A 20684-nucleotide genomic window follows, 5' to 3' on the forward strand; every position below is an offset into this window, starting at 1 on the left:
GTATGATGTGCCTAAGTTTCTCGGGGCTGCTTTGTACTCGACGACATCGTCTTGAGTTTCTCGAGGTGGTTTTGTACCTGATGGCATCATCCCGAGTTTCTCGGGATAAGCTTGTACCTGACAGTACCATCCTGAGTTTTTCAGGGTAGACTTGTACCCGACATCGTCATCCCAAGTTTTTTCGATCCATTGTGAATTGTTACGATGGCCTATGAAATCTCTGTTGATGTGATTGTTGGTATGGGCTACCGTCGAAGGGTCAGTTTCTCGGGGCTGCTTTGTACTCGGCGGCATTGTCCTGAGTTTCTCGGGGTGATTTTGTGTCTGATAGCATCGTCCTGAGTTTCTCGAGACGGGCTTATACCTGATAGTATCATCCTAAGTTTTTCGAGATAGGCTTGTACCCGACATCGTCATCCCAAGTTTTTCGATCCATTGTGGACTGTTACGATGGCCTCTGAAATCTCTGTTGATGTGATTGTTGGCATGGGCTACCGTGGAAGGGTCATTTATCAAAATGTGCCGTATCACCTCTCATCACAGAGTTCGTTATGTTGGAGAAGCAGTCTCTCATATTGATTCTGCACTTCCCAGAGACCTTTCATTCGTTGGGATTTGGAGAAGGCGCAGTAAGGCTCGGTTGAGGCGCAGGAAGAAGGCTGAGAGGAGTAGCAGCATTTGAAGTCGGCGTTCCTTCCAGAGTATGTTCCGCGTGCAGCAATTCCTCCGCATGATTCATCTCCGAGTTCGAAGGCGTAGAAGAGGCGGTGGCGATTAAGGCAGGCTGGGACGGATCCCGCCAAGGATTCGGGGATGATCCAACGCCGCCAGATCTTGCTTGATCGCAGAATCCATGGCTGAGTTCGCCTTGTTCATCGGATCCACCGTCATAGTCCCCGAATCACGGGTGTCATAGGATTTAGTAGGTGGGTTTTGAACCATTAAGGCAGGATTGATTGCGGAATTAATGGGAAAAGAGGAGGTAACGGATGAGATCGAGTTGGCAGCGACGCCAGAAGGGGGAAGATTGCCGGAAGAGTTAAACTGCGCCAATCGCAAGGATGATCGTGGAAGGTGCAGCGGTTGATGGGATCGGGAGTGCGTTTGAATCCTTAGCCAGCTGTTCCATCACGTGATGGACGCGTGTTGAACTGCTGGGCCGAGACTTCATCGTTTCCGGCGCCGACAGTTGCTCCGCCGCTTTCACCGGCGTGCTTGTACGATGGGAACGACGCTGGACCCTGACCCAAGGACCGAAAACGCTCCCTGTCTCATCTACCTAATTGGCAGTGAACACCTCAGCAACACATATGCCATGTATACTTCCAATTTTAAACCTTTCTTCAAATGGGAAAACTAAAATATGCCATGTATACTTACAATTTTAAACCTATTAATAGTATATTATGACTCTCAAATATGAGCAAATGCATCATCAACCCCTTTTTCATTTTCAATCATAATATATACATACCTCCTCCCTCCTTGCTGTTAAAGTTGAGGTGACTAAAGTTATCTTTTTCTTTATCTTTAATGCATTATAGTTATTATAATTTTGCTTCATCCTTACTGCTAAGTTCTACTATTTCTCATTTAAAAACATCATAAAAAGAGAAATTATTTAGGGTCATTGGGTTAATTGGTCTATAGACTTCGTTCGTTTGATTTAAATCATTAAAATTGATAATAGTATACTCATCGTAATCTTATAAGTTAATCTTAATTTTATCCGTTAGAGACTAAGCTGCAGCCTTCTCATCTAATTAGTAATTATAGCGAGCGGGTCCCCCGGTCTTGTCACCGTTTCCGGGCAAATCCCAGGCGGAGATTGCGCTCTTCCTCAAGCTCGGTCTCGCGTTAAAGCTAAATCATTCACTCGCCGCAAGTCTCTGCTCGCCGACGACAAGATCAAGTCTGAGCTCAGGAGAAGTGCACGAGATCGAGCAAAGTGTCATCGAATCAGCCATCGATGGCTCCACTCTCGAGCTATAAGATGACCATGGAGGCCGATTGTTAGCTCCGTAGTTGCAGAGCAGAACAGTGTAATTTTGAAGCAGAGTTCACGAGAGCTAAAGCAAGGAAGGTGAGTGGGAGGCACCACCACTCCCTTCTTCCTCTCTTCTGCTCTTTCTCTTTCTCTTATCCAGAACTTACAGCCTGATTTCATAGCTTTGCAGTAATGAGATGATTAAGTACAAGGTTTCATGACAGAATCCTGAAGGAGATCAGTGTCGTTGTTGCTTGCAGGAAATGGAGCCACTGGAGCGGATCAAGTCTGGCTTTGAACACTTCAAGAAGGAGGTCTACGAGTGAGTAGATTTCATGTGTTCTTCCTCTCGATGGCATGTACCTGCTGACCTCTTGCTCCACTGTTCATGGCAGGAAGAAGCCCGATATGTTTGCTCAGCTCAAGGAGGGTCAAAGCCCCAAGGTGATGTTCACGTCCCCTATTCTAAATAACCAAGAGAATTCGATGAAGAGAGTGTATGTTTATGTTTGGGAGGTCCTCTTTTCATGTATCAAGAACGAGCTCAAGTTGTGGTTGTTTTGGTGATGCAGTTCATGGTGTTCGCGTGCGCCGACTCCCGCGTGTGCCCGTCGGTGGTGCTCAACTTCCAGCCCGGTGAAGCCTTCGCCGTCCGCAACATAGCCAACATGGTGCCTCCCTATGACCAGGTTCCGTGCCCCTTCCAACTCTCCTCCTGCTGAGCTCTGGAGCTCCACCATTGTTGAACTTGTACTCGTGTCCCCTTCCTCATGCAGACAAAGTGCTGTGGTGCCGGAGCAGCCATCGAGTACGCTGTGCACCATCTCAAGGTCAGTAATTAACTTGTTCTCCACCCTCCTGCCACTCCAATCTCTTCCTCCTCGCATCGCATTTTCAAGAGAAGGTTGAAGCTTCTATCGACAACCACAAAGACCACAGAGGCTCCCTTCATAAACAAGCAATCGACTGGTTTCTGAGTTCATCAGGATCAGGAGAATGCTACTCCTCGTTTCGAACTTAACTGAGCTATGCAGCGTTGTGGTGCAGGTGGAGAACATAGTGGTGATGGGTCACAGCCGATGCGGTGGGATCAAGGGGCTCATGTCCATCAAGGACGACGGCACCACCAGCACGTAAGAATCCCTCCAATCCTCCAAAAGAAAGAGAAGAAACCCAATTCTTATGAGCATTTACACAAACAACTAGACCTCAATCTTTCGCAACACATGCACAGAGAGAACTGCCAGAAGAACTCAAGGATTGAAACGTTCTTTTTTTTTTCTCCATACTTCTGCTTACCATTAGAGTTGACTTCTTGTGATCAGTGACTTCATCGAGGACTGGGTGAAGATATGTAATGCGGCAAGAGAGAAGGTGAAGGCGGAGCACTCGGCACTGTCTTTGGAAGATCAGTGCACTCGGTGCGAGATGGTATTCCTTTCTGCCCTCTCTCCCTCCTTTGAGACCAGTTTGGTTCCACATACATGCGAGAAAAGAAGCTGCATTAATTTAGATGGTGCATAAATTCTTATTTTTCTCTTGTCATCTTATTCTACATTTATTGTTAAAATAATATTAACCTCGATATAAAGATAATTATTTGATGATCTCAATTCGAAACGTAACAATAACATCTAAAACTACATCATATATTTTTAAATATTTATAAACAAAATTCTTTTTATATGTTTTCTTTTTTTATGGTATTAAAATCTCACGATAATAAAAAAAATCTCTTTGATGAAAATTTATAGGACATGTATTGTTTGTTATATCTCCTTGTAACTTTGCTCTGTCCTTTTCATCCTTTCACAGGAGGCTGTTAATGTGTCCCTCCAAAACCTAAAGACCTATCCCTTTGTGAAAGAAGCTGTGGAGAAGAATTCCCTGAAGCTGATCGGAGCCCACTACGATTTCGTTAGTGGCAGCTTGGAGACATGGGAGTGCTGAGCCGATCGATCCTTCACCACTTGGCGCTGAGTTTCTCAGTAATAAATAATGCTTTTGATTGATTAAGGTGTCTTTAAATTATCATGTTTCATTTGGTTCTTATTTACCAATATCTATCTATGCAACAATTTTGGTGTTCAAAAGATTCGTTGATCTTGAATCAACAATTTAACATATTTTAATATTTTGAGAACAGTTAATCCAGTTTATTTTCAGAAAGAGAGAAAAATAAGCTGCATTACTGTGCGTCATCGAATCTGTCTTTGCACTGGCAAACAGTAGTAGAGGTCACAATTCCAAGCAAACTCAACTACACATTTATCGTTAAGATCAGGATAAATTTTCCTTTTGTGATTTTAGTGATACAGGAATTGAACACTCTATGGAGGCCTCGACACAAGTAAAAAAGATTCACCACATGGAAGAACTAACATCAGAATTTAATACAACAATAAGCTGCAATAACCAAACCATTTGGAGAGCCGTCAATATGAATCTTTTAAATCATTTAAGTTTTGTATAAAACGAAACCTGGGAATGTAATGTAGATGTAATGTGTAGAAAGAGAGGGACCTTTGGATGGCTTTTTAAAGAAAGAGACTGAAGCAAAAGAATGGTCAGATTAATGTGACAATAATCCGTTAATGCTCCTTCACCATTGCTTGGATCATTAAGCGTCCAGAAAACACAAGTAATATGAAGGCTTGCCACATATTTCCACTGTTCAATCTTGTATCCCCAGATGTTCAAAGCAGCAACAGATTTGGATGATTCATCACCAACAACAACCAGGTTTTGTTAGGCTTGCAAGCCATTCTTGCAGCAGAGACACCGAGCAGTTGTTGACTGATGATATGAGCCAATAATGATCCCTGCACATTGAAACACCCAACTTATTAACAGTTTCATATCTCAAGCAGCTCTCAAATCAGCAATTCAAAAGCAGAATGGATCAAACTGGGAAGGAAAAAAATAGCGGAACCCTGGAAAAAAAAGTAAAACAGCTTTTCTAAGCTAAAACATCAACCGTACCATATGCGAACACAATGTCAAGAATACATAGTCGATTAAATAAATCTCTTAGCATCATATTCCAACTTGGATTGTTAGACATCCGTAGCCAGGAAGAAGCCGATGAAGAATATGGAAAACTACAGACCCTCATTGAAGTCTCTGCATGAGTTTCTCCACCATGATCTTTTGCTGCACGCCACTCAAAGATTCCGAGTTCATTATTGCATTTGATACGAGAATGACTGTCGATGGGGAGGAAGCATTTACCTAATATAAAAAGCCGAAAAGGAATTAACAAACAGAGAAAAGTGTAATCTGGTAATGGTTCAGCTGTACAATTATAGTAACTTTTCTTTAGTTCCAATAATCAAGACAGAATAACATCAAGAATGATAATATGATACCCAGACTCGGCCATTTAAACCAACAGCTATTTCATACGACAATGTCTTTCCAAGAGCCTCAAGAACAGGGCATGTCGGAGAGCTTAGTAGCCTGAAGAAGAGAAGGTAAGAAATAAAAAGAAAAAAAAATCTGATAAACACTTGTCAGTTCGAATCGAATTGCTTAAACCAATAGCTAAGTTGACATCTTCTCACATCCGTGATAAGCCAGTTGATGTTTCAAACATGTAACCATCCTTCAACTGACCAAACTCTGAAGCTTTTCCAGTCTCTATATAAGGAAAACAGACAATTCAGTCAGCATATAAGCATGCCAAAACCAGAAACCACCAAGCAGTAAGATGTAGTTCTCATTCTGCATCACTAAGAAATTGTCACGACCCAAATGATGAATAAACAAACACATTAATGATGTCTGAAACCACATGATTCAAAATCCTTAAGTTGAGTTAATGGTACCAAGTTCATATAGTTGCTATAAACAATCACATGCATCTTCCAACTTTTGGTTTGGGACTAAATAAAAGCATCATAAGAACTCTTTTGTTGAGTAACAAAAGGAAAGCAAGCAGCAGATAGGTTCAGCAAGAACATAGTACCATCCACGCAAGAAAGTTCAGGATTCATGCTGTTATTAGCTTTGACCACCCGGACATATAGCAAAGTACCTATCTGCAGCAGATGTTCACCGATGAGTACAGATAAGCAACAGATATATATCATAACTCATAGGTAGCATAAAATTATAGGACAAGCAACATGGAAAAACAATGCACAACATCAGTCAAGTCATCCAAGATTGCTTTTAGGATCCTCTATTGGACGTAAAGCACAGGCTACACTGAAATTACAAGTGGACAAATCAGCACCGTTTCACAAATTCAAGATGCATGAGATGATGCACACACTTCTAGTCTTAAACTTTCTAAGCCTTCTAATCTTAAATCATGCATTTTTCAATATATATTTTAATTAAGCAGAGAACATGTTCGACACAAGAATTAAGAATAAATAAAACAAACAATCATGTAGACTGGTCAGCTACCTAATACTGACAATAAAACTTATAGGAAATGAGAAAGGTGATATTATTACAAAGCAGAAAAATGATGATTGAAAGAATAAGACATATTGCATTCTTTTTGCCGTTAAAGAAAAAATGGCAAGTAATCTTAACCTAGACCAGAAAAAAACAAAGCATGTTGCATAATGGTTAAATGATAAAACTGAATACTATCCACTATATCACAATAAATAATAATAATAATAAATTTTGCCATTAAAGTGACAGACAGAATTAAAGGAAGATCTGAAGGAAAATGGTGGTAAAATCACCAAGTAAACTAATACCTCAAACTTTGGTATGTTTCTCCGAGTTCCACCTTCAAATGCAAGCACAGGTAAAAATGCCAACGTAGGAGCTTTTATGTCAACCAGAAAGTTCTGAGAAAAAACAAAGAACAGTAACATACTCATAAAGAACAAAACTACTTCTTAATCGAACACAAATATAATTCTGCAAAACCAAATGGACGACTTCAAACAACAAGCCATAACGTCAATCTCTTTTTTTTTGTTTTATGACAACATTACTAGTCAATCAAAGATTAGTCAATCTCTTTCATTACTTCTAATAAAGTTTTCTTGGGTCTCTACCTCATCTTATACCACTAATTTCAATCAACCTCCTAGTTTAGTCAGAACATCTACAGAACTTCCTAGGATATTTTCCTACGTTAACAAGTGTTAAAATTTCTTGATCTTTCTAGTATCCTCACACATTCATCTTAGCAACACTAACATTTTGTATCCGTTATTTCCTAAAAGTAAAATATTCTGGTTGACAAAGCATCGCACAACTTACAACTATCATACAAAAATTTTCTTTTAACCATCCTGCTTTAACACTAGGAATAATACCAATCACATAGAACTAATATCGATCTCCCCATTAACCACCCTGCTTTAACACTAGGAATAGTAACTTCATCAATCAATTATAAAATATAAAACACCTTAAACGTCTACTTCTAGTAAATTCTTGGCATTCCATTTTAACTATCCTTACAATTCATCTTTTGTTATAGCTAATATACACGTTCGGTCTTGTTTAGCAAAATTATAGATTAAAAAAATGAGATCACATTGAGGTAGTTACTCAATGGCTGATACAAAGTGGAACCACCTATTACCTCTCTATGAACCAATAGAAACTAAGAAAAGAAATATCCTTGCATGCTAGAAGCTTCAGATTAGATTCTTTAACTCAAAACCTTTTCCATTTGTCACATTAATTTAACCCATGTATTTCATCATTGTAAAACTATATCTGCCTCATAATCTATTAATCCATGTACTATTGCTCATTTACTTGTTTTTGTTGTATTTCTTATCTGACATATGCACTAATCATTAGTCCACAATTCCTAGATCCTAAGAGAAATTTTTGTTGTTGCCCACATATTAATCAACTTTATAAACCATGAGAAGCTTAACCATGAACATGGCAACCTAAGTAGCATCAATGTAAAATAACGAGATATTAAAGGATGTAGCAAGAGAACATATAAATGAGAACTTATTCACCAAGGGTCCAACTATCATATAAAATTGATGGCTATTACATAAAAGGGACCTGGCTATGAATGACTCAAACAAACAAGGCTACATATGACAGATATCTTCGCGCTAAGTTTAGACAAGATTTACATGCCAAGCTCAAGAGGATTAATTACATTCTACTTAGTTAAGAACACACAAGAAATCAGGACAATATGAAGGATTTTAGTATGACATTTTTAATGATAGGTCTAGAAGGGTACGACCATAAACAGAGAAAAAAAAAAAAAAAAAGACAAGTCCTCCGCTTATTTTTCATCTTTGTTTCTCCATTCTATGCATGATCCCAGTGTATGCAAATGGAAAGATTATGCGGACAGACATTTGCTCTTAAATGTAACACAACACGAATGTGTGAATATGTAAAAGGCCTGACGTTGTCAAGACACTTACATCTGGTTTACAATCGACCACAATGCCAAGAACTGTATCTTCCACACACGGCGCATACTGCAATATATAAAGTACCATTAGGAATAACCGAAAAAGAATGATTGAGACATGATATGAACTCATATACTGCATAAAGATTATCTTATCGAGGAAAAAATAGCTCCTAATCATAAATACACAAAGATTCTCCAGCACAATCACCAAACAAAAGGTGCATCAGAGCGATGGTTCAACTTTTTTTTTTGGTGACAGACAAGTATCCAACCTCACCAGATAGTACTCTCAAAGCATACTGCACTTTTGCTGCCAGTGATAGACAACGAAGACCAAAAAGAAGAAGAGAAAAAGATCGCTCACTCTTTTGTGAGAGCTCTCGACCCAGTACTTGTTCGGTTTCGATAACCTCAGCTTCCCAGCCTTCATGACCGATATCGTATCGCAATCCTGCAGACCAATCAAAGAAAATAAGCAAATCAGGTTCACAAGAGAAAAAGAGAAGCAAGAACAGAAACCACAATCTTCGAAAGAACAAAATTCTGCAACACATAACAACACCTGGCGTAGCCCTGCTCCCAATTTGATGGTCTGGTTCGCCATGGCCGTGAGATCCAGAACGGTGTCGCCGGGGACCTAAGAGAAAAATTCAGTGATCGACGGACTCGCAAGATAAAGGTAAAGGAGATGGGAGATTGATGGAATGGTGAACTCACGACGGTTCTGTCGACGAGGCTCGTCGGCGGGGCATCGGAGGTCTCTGCATTCATCTCCGAGGTTAGAGTTTCTTTGGGTACTGATCGTGTCGGAGCAGAGGAGCGAGGCAAAGCAAATGGAAGAGAGCCTCAGCGGCCGGCAGATTAGGGGTTTTGGCTCGGGCTTCGAAATGGAGCGGGTCCAAAATTTTCGGGTCGGATCTATTTGAACCATTCATAACCGGTTCATACATATGTATGTTGACAGCATACGAGCGGATTCAAATACAAACACGTGTGTAAAGAAAGTTGGGTTTGGTTTCAAATTCTTATGCGTTCTCGTCATCTTTTTATAATTATATTTTAAAGATAAAAAATCTTAAATATTTGTATCTGCTTAATCCGTTTATATTAATATCAAATACCCAAATTAAAAAGAGACATTTTTTGAAACATGTCTCACAATCATCCTTTTATTGGCTCGCTCAATCGCATTTCTTTTGCTAATAGAAAAAAAATCAAGTGAAGTAAATTAAAGATTGATGGAACAAAAAGAGATAAATAAAGATATAATCAACAATGTTGTCATCAACAGTATTATGCCAACCTTTAGCATGCACCTGTGAGATGTGAGTCATTCAGTACAAAGGTAGACCTGTAAGAGAAATACCACTTTAATTCACATGCATCATGTAATCTTTTTTGCTTGAAAATTCATGAGTACAATCCATACATTGAAAATTCATGATTGGCTTTACCTCTCATGTATATACTTAATCTAAGCTTGGGATGACCCCTTAAACAACTTATTACCTTGAGAGCCCAGCCAAATACTAGAAACCTCCACAGTTATACATTTACCAGACTAAGATAGCAGACATTAAAATTCATCATCATCCTTGCTGATACTAGTATTGTTCACAAGGAATTCCAGCAGCCAGCTTGTGATGAGGCATGGGACAGCATTTCCTCCATCTTTCTTTTGCATGACTGTTGAAAAACCTACAAGCAAAAGAGCATAATGTCATCAGCCAAAAGCCAGATCAGTTTTTTTTTTTTTTTCTTTAACTAGATCTAACCAATATGGCATTCTTGTATCTTCCTTTTCTTCATTTGATGATAATTCAGTAGAACAACAGCCAATGCCTACTGATATATATATTGAGAAGAACTGGATGAGCCATCTTGATGTAAAATTAATTTACTATGGTTAAATATTACCTTCAGAATGTATCAGCTACTGAACTATTCTGCACAAGGACTGGCATTTCTGTTATAGTGCTATCACTTGGCAAATAAATGCTAATGGTTAATTGCCAGTAGTCATAATGTACAGATAAGCCTTTCCTTAATATGAATCTAAGTACATGATACAACGGAAACTCCTTTGAAGCCACATTATGTACAAAGTACAAACAACTAACAAGGAGCAGAAAGTCCCAATTAGGATTTGTAAAAATGCTGAGTAGCCATTATGCTAATTCTTATGACTCATCAGGCTTTGGCTCAAGCACTACAGAGATTTTCTCTTTGTGATCACCACGCAGAACTTCCACAGTCACCTAAAGTAGAGGAGGGCAACAGAGAATTAGTTTAAAGCATGAATAACACCTACATGCAACTGCACCACAAAAAAGTTCTTATTCACTATACAATTATTATAAGGTATTGGAAACTTAAAGAGGTTGCACATGAAGTTACTCCAGCAAAAATGTGGCTAATGATTCAAAGTTGCTTCATTCAACAAATTTCTAGAAAAAAAATTATATTTGATCTTAATTCCACTAGCAGTAATAATTTAAAAGTTCATCCTTAAAAGAAGTAATAATTTCAACATTTAGCAACTAGTTTAGTGAGAATCTTAGACAGCACCTCAAGAAGTTTAGTACTCAGCTAATGCAGAAGAAACTTTTTAGAGATCAGTGTTACTCTAACTTGAAGAGAAGAAGATGCCCCTACAAGCAAAAATAAATGGGAAATAAAATAGTTTATTGCTATAATACAAGAAAATGGTTAAGAGATATGGTATGCTAACATTATAAAAATTATCCTTAGTAACAGCAACACCATCCATTTTTTTTCATTCAGATACACCATCATCAGCAGATCCAAGGCAGCATGCAATCCTTCTCAAGTTTTATTCACAATTTTCTTTTATGTGTGTAATGATCTCAGTCATATCGGGATTGGGTGGTAACTGACAGCCTTGTTTTTCCAGGAAAACAACCATTTTGAGTGAGACGGAATAACCAACTTTGTTTAATTGGTTGGATCAGCTTTGTTGACAGGAATGCACACATGGGTGACCTGAACTTTCATCATGACAAAATTGTTCAAAACTCATGCTTTATTGATTCCTTGTAGCATGATATGACATACATCTGTACCCAAGAGCCACAAGGATATTCACATATAGTAATGAAACACCAGTCGATGCATTTTTTATTAGGAATTGCGGTTTCATGATTCTTTTCCCAATTCAATAAAGCACAGCTTACAGAAGTACACTGGATGGTGTGACAAATTAAAACTAAGTACCATGCAGATCTGCAAGTTTAAGTTTCCAGATATAAAGTATAATGTTTTCAGCAAAAATAATAATTCTCCATATCAAGAAAGAAAGAAACTGAAATTACCGTATCACCAACTTTGCATTGATCCAAGATTCGATACAAATCACTGCCATTTGTGACTTTTTTACCATTCACTGATGTAATGATATCTCCCAAAATAAGCCGGCCATATGCATCCCGCTTGGTTGGTTGCAGGCCCTGTGAATATCAAAGTATTGTGCAAGCTTGAGCCATCTTTCAAAATCCAAAAACAAAATTAAACACACAACTCCATCTACAGATACATGAACATGAAACACTCTTGACAAAGATTGCTGAATGAAATTTCTTGACCCATGAAGCCATACAGTGAGTATGTTACTTGTTAAGGAACACCATAGTCAGGTAATCGAATGGTCAGACAGCTGAATTTCGAAAAATAACTTGCTTCGTTATGTAATTAGTGATGGCACCTAGTCAAGCTTAACCATGCAGTTCACCCTCGAGGTTGATTTTCCTTCGGACATCCTCTTTGTTAATAGTATGCTGGCATGTCGGCTATTCCTGAGAGATCTCTTTAACTATCATTTATTTTATATATTTATCTTGTTCATGAAGTCTACATAACATTAGAAGTTGTATTTTGTTATTGACATGGAAGAACACATGAGAAGTGTCTACAGAAGATAGTGCCCTAAACATATTGTGTACATAGCAAACCTTGACAGATGCATCAGAAGGTTTCCACTCATTTCTAATATAAAAAATTGTGGTGAATCCTTTGAAGCGTGAAGTAAACGGATTGGTGGACTTCCTGCTTGTTGAAACTAATTTCAGTAAGATTTCAAGAACAATTAGCCTGATAGCTCTAGCACGAATAGTACCATTTTAATGGTTTTGGGATTTTTTTTTCTTTCTGACATACAACCAAATATTAAGATTCAGCATTATCAAATTCCATCACAATTCTTGCAGAAATCATGGAATTACAAAAGATACGTATCCAATGATTGGTAAGAGATACTTGAAGAAACATAAAAAAAAAGATTAATATGTTATCTATAAATTGGTAGCAAATCATTTAGGCTAAGAACAAAATTAATTTAATGAAAGCCAATGACAATACCGCTTTTCCAGCTGGACCATTTGCAGGAGCATCCAAGACAAGCACTCCACTAACTCCAAGCTGTTCAACTGACTGATCCGGTGCAAATTTGATTCCTAATATAGGTCGTGTAACTTTTCCAAATTTTACAATCTGATCAACGATACCATTGACCTAAAATTTTGCAATTAGAGTTTGTTTCGATAAGCCACTAACTCAATGGCTCTACTATATATATTTAATAACTATTTAATAACTACAGTCAGCTAAATAAAAATAACGCACTGTATCAACTGGAATGGAAAATCCAACACCAGAGGATGCTCCAGAGGGGGAGTATATCGCTGTGTTTATGCCTATCAAGTTTCCGGAACTATCAAGCAGTGGACCACCACTATTACCAGGATTTATAGCTGCATCAGTCTGTATTACATCCTGTATAGGACGTCCGGTGGCAGCAGAGCTTATTTCTCTCCGAAGTCCACTGCAGAAGTGCAACATGGACAGAATCCATATGATAACAAATTAAGAAAGAAGATAAATATGTTACATATTTCAAATATCAATAAATCTTGCAGTTTAGTATATTATCAGCAGAAATTAGACAAGGTCATGGCCTGCCACTATTTTACTGCAATACCTGGTTCTATGTTTCAAGCAATCAAGTGTCTGATAATAAAAACAGCAGAAAAGATTGTTAACCTGATAACACCGGTAGTAAGCGTGTGATCCAGGCCAAACTGCAAACAGAATCCACAAAAGAAAAGAAATTGTAATAATTTCTTTAAATAATTTGCTAACTGCACACTAAATGGTGTGATCATTGTAAATCAGAAAATTTTGTAAAATCCTTTACCAACAGGGCATATTTCGTAGAATTATCACTAAGTGAGCAAAAAAATACCAGATTTTGCTGATGGAAACTTGAGTCAGAAAATAAACATAAAACCTCATAATTAGATTTTCCAAAAGAAAATTATTTAATGAGGTTTCATTTTCAGCATCAGAAAATGACACCATTTTCTTACTTTTCTTTAGTTACAGAAGAAATAAACATGCCAAGGATATGTTACCCACACCTAAAGATAGAGAAAGTAGCCCCTATAATAGCTACTTAACAACATCTTCCTGAATTTTAATATCAACACCAGCTCAATTGACACTTAATGTCCTATGCTCATCGATCCACCACGAAGTACATTTTTTCTAAGAAAACATGATAATGATGCAGAGGTTTCAGAGATCATGGAATAAAACAACCATAAATATCCTCAATGTTCCATGAAAAGTTAGAGAGGGTGATCCTAGAAAAGTTTCTTTGGAGTGGGTTTCTCTGTATTATCAGGAATGCAACACTTAAAAGAACTTTGCCCTGCTATATCTATTTGCTGATTGTGCTTAAGGATGAGAGGAAAGTTTATGGTACAAGAGTCGCTTGCAACAAAGAAAATCTAAAACAGACAACTTGCAGATTGTTGGATTACTCACAGGATTGCCAATGGCATAAACTTTTTGACCCACTAGCAGGTCCGATGAGATGCCAACCGGTATGGGTCGCAACTTTTCCTTGGGTGCATCAATGCGCAAGACAGCAACATCCTTGTCTTGGTCAAATCCGACGACTCTTGCTTCGTATGTGGTCTGATCAGCCAAAGTAACCCTGTAAGCAACGAGAAATTCCAGCATCATTCCAATTGCGAGAACGACAATCCAAACATCTTAAAACAACAAGCAAACAGTGGGTGACGAAACAAGAACCAAAACTAAAAGCATGTTCAACGGCAAGGTACTCTTATTGACACTAATGAATTGAACAAGTTTCGAACAGAAACAACTAGTTGTAGAAACGGTAACGGAGGATCCAAGAAGATGAACCTGAGGTCGGATGCCCCGCGGATGACATGGTAGTTGGTCACGATATGGCCGTCCTTGTCCCAGACGAAGCCCGAGCCGGAGCCCTGCGGCACCTCCAGCACGTCCAGCGTGAAGGCATCTTGCCTACATCCAAAAGCACCGATTTTTATCGCTCACAAGACCGAACTATCGCGCGCGAACCAAATCGAATCGAGGGAGCAACCGCGCGGCGAGGTTGGTGATGTAGACGACGGAGGGGGTGTTCTCCTGGAAGAGCCGCACGGTGGCGAGCTCGTCGGATTGGAGCCTCCTCGGGGTGGTGACGACGAAGGCGGAGGCTGGGTCGACGTCGGAGACGAGGAGCGACGCGGAAAGGGCGACGGAAGCGAGGACGGTGATGACGGATTCGAACAGCCCACTGGTCGCCGCGATCGGCGTTAATCTCTGGAGGAGGAGAAAGATTCGGGAGGGGCATGCAATCGACTTATCAGATCTCTTTAGGAGTAATCTCGGAGGAACGGAGGTGGAGAAATTGGGGCCGAAAGCTCTTATTAATCTTGGAGAGTGAGATGGTGATTTTGACGATGAAGAGGAGGAAGAGAAACAGGAGAAGAGAGAGAGTGGCGACGAGGAGGAGGCGACGGCGGCAGCAGCAGCAGCCATTGTTAGCCGGACAAGCGGACGAGCTGCTTGCTTTGCTCGCGCACTTGCGATCGGTACCACCAATTATTTCGGGCGAGCAAAACGGATATAATTAGATTATTTGAGTGGACAGATCAGTAACGCGCACCAAATCACCGTTTCCGCCGGACTGGAAGAATCACGAGGCAGGCAAATCGACCTGATTGGGTTCCCTGTTGAGAACGGCAATCAGTACGCTAACCCGGAAATGCTAATCTGACTCGGACCAAATCTTTATCATGATTCGATTAGGACGCGTTAATGTTAGGTTCATATAAATGTGGTTCGGCCGTGTCCATGCAAAATAAACGGGTCCATAAGAAGCATCTCACATGTGTAGGAAGCCAGTAGTAACCCTTGCCATTATTGACAGGGATGTCGGGTTGGTATCGGGTATGGCTCCATATTGGATCCAAACAAATTGCTAGATCAGACAGGGATATTGGGTTCAAGTCCGAAACGACTAGAAACCCGAAACAGGACATGACCGATGAGTCCATTTGGGGGCGTCTACTAAGCTTTCTGGAATCGGATTCAAATATTAGTAGAATTCGACCCGACAATGATCATATAATAACAACGATTGGGCTCACGCGCGCACGACTTGTTTCCATCCAACCCAACCCGACACGCGACGACCCACCGCTTTACGATCGTTGATCCGGCATCTTGTTTGGCTAAATGTACGGCCACGATGTGCTTCTTTTCGACGGCTGTTTAAACGTGTCTCGCCGGTGGTTAAATCTCTGCAGTCTGTTATCGGGGGAGGAATCCACCCCAAACTTGGAGCTTTTAGGCCTTTGGAAACCCTAATTCTCGGATTTGCTCTCCGTGTTGTTGTCAGTTCCATCTCTCGTCCGGTATTGCTTCGGCTTGATACATCGTTATGTTTCTAATTTGATTCTGTAACCTCTATGTGGATACCAAAAATCACTGGATAGATTTTCCTTTTTAGCGGTAGTTCACGACGACTATTATGAGTTGGATTTCTGATTTGTTTGACGGAATTCTATTTCTGATGACCCCATATGTTTGATATGTGCCTACTCGTATAAGATCGCTTTGTACACAGATGTATTGATTAATCATCATTTATATGAAGATTGAATTACGTTCTGTATATATTGTTTTATTGATTATTCAGATGGATGTGTTATTTCCTGGTTGTTATGGAGTCAAATTTAAGATGGGGTCAAGTAATGGTTAGGTAATCTGCAGGAAATGGCTGAATCAAAACCCACCATGAGGAAGCCAGAGTTTACTAAGGTTGATCAGCTCAGGCCTGGTACCACCGGTCATACGCTCACAGTGAAGGTGGTGAGCTCAAAGATGGTGCTGCAGAAGGGGCGAACTGCTGGCCCACAAGTTCGTCAGATGCGCCTAGCGGAATGTTTGGTGGGGGATGAAACTGGAATGATCGTCTTCACAGCCAGGAATGATCAAGGTAGGGTCTCTCTTCTTCTTTTTCGTTAGATAAAAAGGACTAAGTTTTAAGATTTGGCTTGGTGGATGGTCTTCAGTAATTACACATGGCTATTATGCACATATGGATAAGCTTCCATTCTGTTTTGAAAAGTTAGTGTACATTGTCTTATCATTCATGATAAATATTGGTATATGTAGCAGTAATTTATATGTATTTATATAGTGAAATTAATGCCTTTAGAAATGTGCAATTAGTTCACTTTATAGCTGAGAAATCAAAAAGGAAAAAATACTATTAAGCAATAAGTGAAAGATTTTTGAGATAATTGATACAATGTTGGTTACTCCCTTGTTTCATTTAACTTGGTTATTTGTATTTTTCCAGTTTTATTATTATAGAATATGAATGATATCGGAGTTGCTTCAGAGAGATAATTAAGGGAAAAATTAATGGAGAGAAAACCTCCTCGGCTGATAGCTAGATAAATAATGGGAATTACCTCTTCCACATGTTTTGAGTAACATGAACTGAATGTATGACCTGAAAGGTCATTATAAGATACTTTCAAAATGGTTGTGGTTTTTAGCAACTTTAGAACGAATATAAAGGAGATTTCTTACCTAAAGGTTCTCCTTTGGTTACATCATAGGGTTTGTGTTCTGCCCGTACTCTCCAATGCTCCTAAATTTTCTGCTGCTGCTAATGGCCTTAGCTTCATTGTGCTGTATCTTTTCTTTTCTTTCATCTTTTAGCCTTGTGTCAAAAATAATGCATGTCTTTTTGTGTGCTATAGCACCTTTTTTTTTCTCATCCTACTTTTATATGATCATTTTCTCAAATCTCAATTATTTTTTCATTGGCATTAATAAAGATCCACTATAGGTTGGAGGGTTTCTTTGACAGTCGAAAGTGACTACTTTTGATCAATGATTAGGACCCTTTTTTTTACCTAGAACAGAATATTGCACCCTATATGATGACTCAATTACTGGATAAGTTACCTTGTGCATCTTCTTGGCACATCAATCCTAAGTAGAACTTCTACTTCCTGAATCATGTGACATTGGCAAAAAGGTGATGACTTATGGTCAATAACTTATTGACTCATGACTGTTCTAATATACAGAAATGTGGAGAACATATAATTGTGCATCTTCTTGGTGTTGTGATCCTAAGAAGAAATTCTACCATCTGAATTTTATGAAATCGACATAAAGATGATTACTTAATCTAGTCATTATGAATACTTAAATTACTTATCCATTGCTCTAATATGCACAGCATGTAAAGAATATATAATTTGATTGTGGAGGAAATGTACCAATATGGGAGATACACATGCAAAATACTTGGTCTGTTGATGAGTTGTTTCTTTTTAGCTAAAAAACATGTAATTTGGTTCTGGTGGAAATGTAAAAAGATGGGAAATATTCTAGTAAGTTATTATGGCAGACATAACCTTGGAAATTCTTGGTTCTGCTCTAATATGAACAACATGTAAAGAATATATAATTTGGTTGTGGGGGAAATGTTCCAAGATGGGAGATACACATGCAAAATACTTGGTCTGTTGATGAGTTGTTTCTTTTTAGCTAAAGAAAATGTAATTTGGTTCTGGTGGAAATGTAAAAAGATGGGAAATATTCTTGTAAGTTATTGTGGCAGACATATAAGGTTGGAAATTCTACACATATCAAGATTGAACTTTGTCATTGGAGTAGCATAGTTTATGGTCCTTCCAGGTGAATAAACACATTGCCATCATTCACAGCAAAGACATAGTATGAAGAGACAAAAACAACTCAAGAAAAGAGTAAAAAATGAGTAGTAGATTGGTCAGTTTACATTTTCATTTGAATGAAACCTTAGTCTTGCTATAATTATGCAACCACATGCCAAAACACAGTGAGGCTGTGGGCATGTATAGAAAATGTTACATTTACGACTACAATGGCATCTGTTACATTTGCAACTTTGGAGGGATGCTATTTGCTTATGTAACTTTTTTGTTCCAAGTTTTCTAGATATCACAGTACTTGCCAAAGCAGTTCATTGCTACATGAATTCCAGCAACCTTCTTTAAACATTGAATTAGATGTTTCTAACCCGATATTTTGTATCTCTAATGAGATGCTGACAATTTGGTGAAAATGCATTATGTGCATTAGTTTCTTGTTAATGGTCTCATTCTTGAAGTTTATAACAAAATCATATTTCATATTCGTTTATAATAAAATCATATCTGAAATTCCTGAAATTTATGAATAATCATATTTGAAGTTCCAGCAAGTTTATACTTGCACTCTGTACCTTCTTCATAGTAGAATATGCTTGCATTTCATCCTGTTTAACTAATTTATACATCAAATTTCTCATAAATTTTTAAATAAGATACTAATATTAAAGTGGGTGTCTTAGTAGGCTCCTAAGGTGGGCAATTAGTTGTCCTCCCAAGGCCAGTGTTACCTGTGGATCCATCTTTTAGAACAGTGAATGCATGTAGTTATCTGTACAATGGTAATTTCTCTTTTTTCTCCGGTACAATCTGAGATACTAATCTACAATCACAACGGATCATGGGTTTTTTTTTTTATTAAGTCAATGATTTGATAAAATTGTTGGCAAGCTTCATATTTTTTTTTTATTATATATATATATATACTGGTCTGATGGTTGAAATTTCATAATCACAGTGGATTTGATGAAGCCAGATACAACCATAATACTCAGGAATGCAAAGATTGACATGTTTAAAGGATCAATGAGGCTTGCTGTGGACAAATGGGGACGTATAGAAGTCACAGATCCGGCTGATTTCACTGTGAAAGAGGACAGCAATTTGTCTTTGATCGAATACGAACTGGTGACAGTTGTTGAACAGTAGCTGAAAAATAGTTATGCAAAGGCATGGCTCTCCCTCTCTTATCTCTAATCTGAAGTTGCTCAGCTGAAGGTCTTTGGAGGTTGAAAGACAAGTCTTAGATGTAATCATCAGGAAGCTACCTTCCGGACATGAAAACACTCAGCGATACAATGGCAACATGCTGGTAATCACAAAACATTATCATCTAGAATCAGATTGCTTTTCACAAAATATTTTCAGTTTCAAATGCTATTGCACTGTTCTTACTGTTATTGCAAATTTCTGATTAATTCTTTGTGGCAGCAGCTTCAATTTTCTGAAATGAACCAATTCACCATCAGATTATGAATCAAAGTTTAGTGAGGTCTGGTCAGATTATGAATCAGATGAGACATGCCCGGACTGGTCTAGTCTTCTCCCTCTTCTTCTTTTCTTCCCTCAAACCGAATGGTTTCTGGCTTTCTTCCTCCCATTCGTATTCTCTACAGTGGAACAAGTTTTCCATAATAAATGGAGCTTTTATTTTTCTTCCATTACTCCTTTCATTCCCTGGAGGAGTTTTTTTTCCTTCCCTTTTCCTTTCAATCCCTGATGGAGTTTTTATCTTCCCTTTTTATCTTCCATTATTCCTTTGATTCCCAAAGTAATAGAATGGGTTTCCCTTTTTTTTCTCCCTTTGTTGCCTCATAAGTCAAAAGTTCATCTTTCAGCGACAGTTGTTTGGAAAATACGAGATCATTTTAAAAACCACTAGGTGTGAGCATGTTGTATAGTCAGATAAAATCTTCCAAGTCTTGAATTCTAAGATTCGTCTGTAGATTCAATTTGAAAGTATATCAAATTCGACATAAAATATCTATTACTAGAAATGGACGTGTTCATCATATTTGATTCTTTGTGGTTGGGAGATATTTCAGATAATCCCATTGGAAGTCAATCTATAAACCGAGAGAGAGAGAGAGAGAGAGAGAGAGAGAGAGAGAGAGAGAGAGAGAGAAGGTAGCATGCAAATCATTATTATTTTTAATTTGTGGACTTTGATCTATATTTTTCATGATTGAACATAACTTTGATTCTAAAATATGATTGATAATCATAAAATAATAAAAATATTTATTCATGTAAACATGAGTTTATAGCAATAAAG

The 20684-nt window shown here is 38.4% G+C and overlaps 4 protein-coding genes across 5 annotated transcripts; 2 read left to right on the forward strand and 2 right to left on the reverse strand.

Annotated features, from left to right (window-relative positions):
• Window positions 1-2054: 2054 nt before the first annotated feature.
• Window positions 2055-4030, forward strand: LOC135598441 (beta carbonic anhydrase 2, chloroplastic-like). The gene is made up of 8 exons (XM_065092234.1): window positions 2055-2083; window positions 2248-2309; window positions 2383-2431; window positions 2560-2676; window positions 2764-2817; window positions 3035-3120; window positions 3313-3418; window positions 3803-4030. Exons 2-8 carry the CDS (start codon window positions 2251-2253, stop codon window positions 3935-3937), a joined length of 606 nt encoding a protein of 201 aa, XP_064948306.1. The 5' UTR covers window positions 2055-2083; window positions 2248-2250; the 3' UTR covers window positions 3938-4030.
• A 328-nt stretch (window positions 4031-4358) lies between these two features.
• Window positions 4359-9231, reverse strand: LOC135583514 (uncharacterized). Of its 2 annotated transcripts, none has more exons than XR_010481560.1 (10): window positions 9078-9231; window positions 8923-8997; window positions 8725-8811; window positions 8368-8424; window positions 6706-6798; window positions 5955-6027; window positions 5551-5626; window positions 5356-5446; window positions 4970-5218; window positions 4359-4809 (listed from the first exon to the last, which is right to left on the reverse strand). XR_010481560.1 is itself a non-coding variant. In XM_065092230.1 (10 exons), exons 1-9 carry the CDS (start codon window positions 9129-9131, stop codon window positions 5099-5101), a joined length of 726 nt encoding a protein of 241 aa, XP_064948302.1. In that variant the 5' UTR covers window positions 9132-9231; the 3' UTR covers window positions 4359-4809; window positions 5097-5098. The 2 variants fall into 2 exon arrangements, 1 of the variants encoding a protein (XP_064948302.1); XM_065092230.1 differs by having other exon boundaries at window positions 5097-5218.
• A 1156-nt stretch (window positions 9232-10387) lies between these two features.
• Window positions 10388-15297, reverse strand: LOC135598442 (protease Do-like 1, chloroplastic). The gene is made up of 8 exons (XM_065092235.1): window positions 14791-15297; window positions 14589-14711; window positions 14202-14373; window positions 13416-13453; window positions 12999-13197; window positions 12735-12887; window positions 11693-11827; window positions 10388-10618 (listed from the first exon to the last, which is right to left on the reverse strand). Exons 1-8 carry the CDS (start codon window positions 15228-15230, stop codon window positions 10541-10543), a joined length of 1338 nt encoding a protein of 445 aa, XP_064948307.1. The 5' UTR covers window positions 15231-15297; the 3' UTR covers window positions 10388-10540.
• Window positions 15298-15952: 655 nt separating this feature from the next.
• Window positions 15953-19839, forward strand: LOC103986272 (uncharacterized protein At4g28440). Its single transcript, XM_009404230.3, has 3 exons — window positions 15953-16108; window positions 16467-16692; window positions 19368-19839. Exons 2-3 carry the CDS (start codon window positions 16470-16472, stop codon window positions 19556-19558), a joined length of 414 nt encoding a protein of 137 aa, XP_009402505.2. The 5' UTR covers window positions 15953-16108; window positions 16467-16469; the 3' UTR covers window positions 19559-19839.
• Window positions 19840-20684: the final 845 nt, after the last annotated feature.

The sequence above is a fragment of the Musa acuminata genome, chromosome BXJ2-1 (genome assembly GCF_036884655.1).
Source record: "Musa acuminata AAA Group cultivar baxijiao chromosome BXJ2-1, Cavendish_Baxijiao_AAA, whole genome shotgun sequence".
NCBI classification, from domain to species: Eukaryota; Viridiplantae; Streptophyta; class Magnoliopsida; order Zingiberales; family Musaceae; genus Musa; species Musa acuminata.